This window comes from Rhinoderma darwinii, chromosome 2 (genome assembly GCF_050947455.1).
Source record: "Rhinoderma darwinii isolate aRhiDar2 chromosome 2, aRhiDar2.hap1, whole genome shotgun sequence".
Classification (NCBI taxonomy): domain Eukaryota; kingdom Metazoa; phylum Chordata; class Amphibia; order Anura; family Rhinodermatidae; genus Rhinoderma; species Rhinoderma darwinii.
Genome location: NC_134688.1, coordinates 217,277,903 through 217,279,333, shown reverse-complemented (window position 1 = coordinate 217,279,333; position 1,431 = coordinate 217,277,903). Strand labels below are relative to the sequence as shown.

The 1,431-nt window shown below is 35.6% G+C and overlaps 1 protein-coding gene across 1 annotated transcript; it reads right to left on the bottom strand.

Annotated features, from left to right (window-relative positions):
- Positions 1-255: 255 nt before the first annotated feature.
- LOC142741788 (olfactory receptor 5P81-like) lies at positions 256-1,203 on the bottom strand. The gene has a single exon (XM_075851122.1). The coding sequence runs from the start codon at positions 1,201-1,203 to the stop codon at positions 256-258; it is 948 nt and encodes a 315-aa protein (XP_075707237.1).
- Between the last annotated feature and the right edge of the window lie 228 nt (positions 1,204-1,431).

Here is a 1,431-nt window from a genome sequence, read left to right as displayed (position 1 = left end):
AATATACCCATAGTTCTAAAGACGTCCTCCATTGTGAGATACTGGTATATATATATATATATATATATATATAATCAGAGAGGATTATGAGATCAAAATTCCAGAAAAGTCGAAGGATCATTGTAGAGGCTTCTATGTTCTTAACTGTCCTGCAGCATAAGTCATTGTTTTATTGTAGTCAGCTCTGTGGAGCTTAGTACTGAGTCATAATTCACTGAAGCCTTCATATCATATAGAACTTTTGGATCAAATATTTCATCTTTTCCATCCATTTGTAAAGACACAGCTCATCATTATTTCCACAGCTCGTTTGATCTCGTTGTTCCTCAGGCTGTAGATAATGGGATTAATCAATGGTGTCACCACAATATATACCAGGGACCTGTATTTGTTTGTATTAGATGAACTGTTATCAAACGGAGTCAGGTAAACTGTGATTAGGGTTCCATAAAATACACAGACGATGGTCAAGTGAGAGCTACAGGTGGAGTAGGCTTTTCTTCTACTATAAGTTGAAGACATTTTAAGAATGGCGAATAAAATACAGATGTATGTCATAATGATAAAAGCAAATGGAAAAAATATAGTAAAAAACGAACTAATAAAATCTGGCAACATCAAAATGGAAGTGTCTGAAGTGGCTAATTCCACTACAGGACCAATGTCACAGAAGAAGTGGTCAATGTAATTAAAGCCACAGAATTTAAACTGGATAACAACAAAGATCTCACTTGATATTAAAACACTGACTAAAAACCACAACCCAATAACGAGCCGGAGGCAAAGATCTGTACCCATCAGTGAAGAATAACGTAATGGATGGCAAATGGCCAAATATCTATCATAGGACATGACAGCAATGAGGAAGCATTGTACAGATCCAAATAAACTAAAGCCATACAATTGTGTTATACAGCCCCAAAAAGACACAATGCCCTCCTCGACAATTATCATGTCCAACATCATAGGAACAACGCTGGTGGTTAGTAAGACGTCAACTGTGGATAAGTGTTTCAGAAAGAAGGACATTGGGATTTTAAGGTGGTCAATAGTGGTCACTAATAGGATAATCAGAAGGTTTCCGCTCAGTATAAACATGTAAGTCAGGATAAAGACAATGAATAGAAGAGTTTTATATTTATAAAGACCTCGAAATCCAAGGAGACGTATCTGTGTGACTTGTGTCTGATTGTCCTCGCACATTATTTATATGTAGATGAATATCCAAGATTGTTTTCTTTTTGGTTCCTACTATATAAAATGAGAACATTTGAGCATGTGTGTGCACTATATGCCAAAAGTATGTGGACAACCCTCCAAATTATTCTGTTGAGGTATCAACATACTTTTAGACATAACGTGTATAGAAAAACACATAAAAATAACCAAATCCAGAATGACATCAGTTTTTTTGTTCTACTTACAGGTGGT

Excerpts from the sequence above, each read along its gene's own strand:
- LOC142741788 (XM_075851122.1), bottom strand. The coding sequence starts at position 1,203 with ATGTGCGAGGACAATCAGACACAAGTCACACAGATACGTCTCCTTGGA.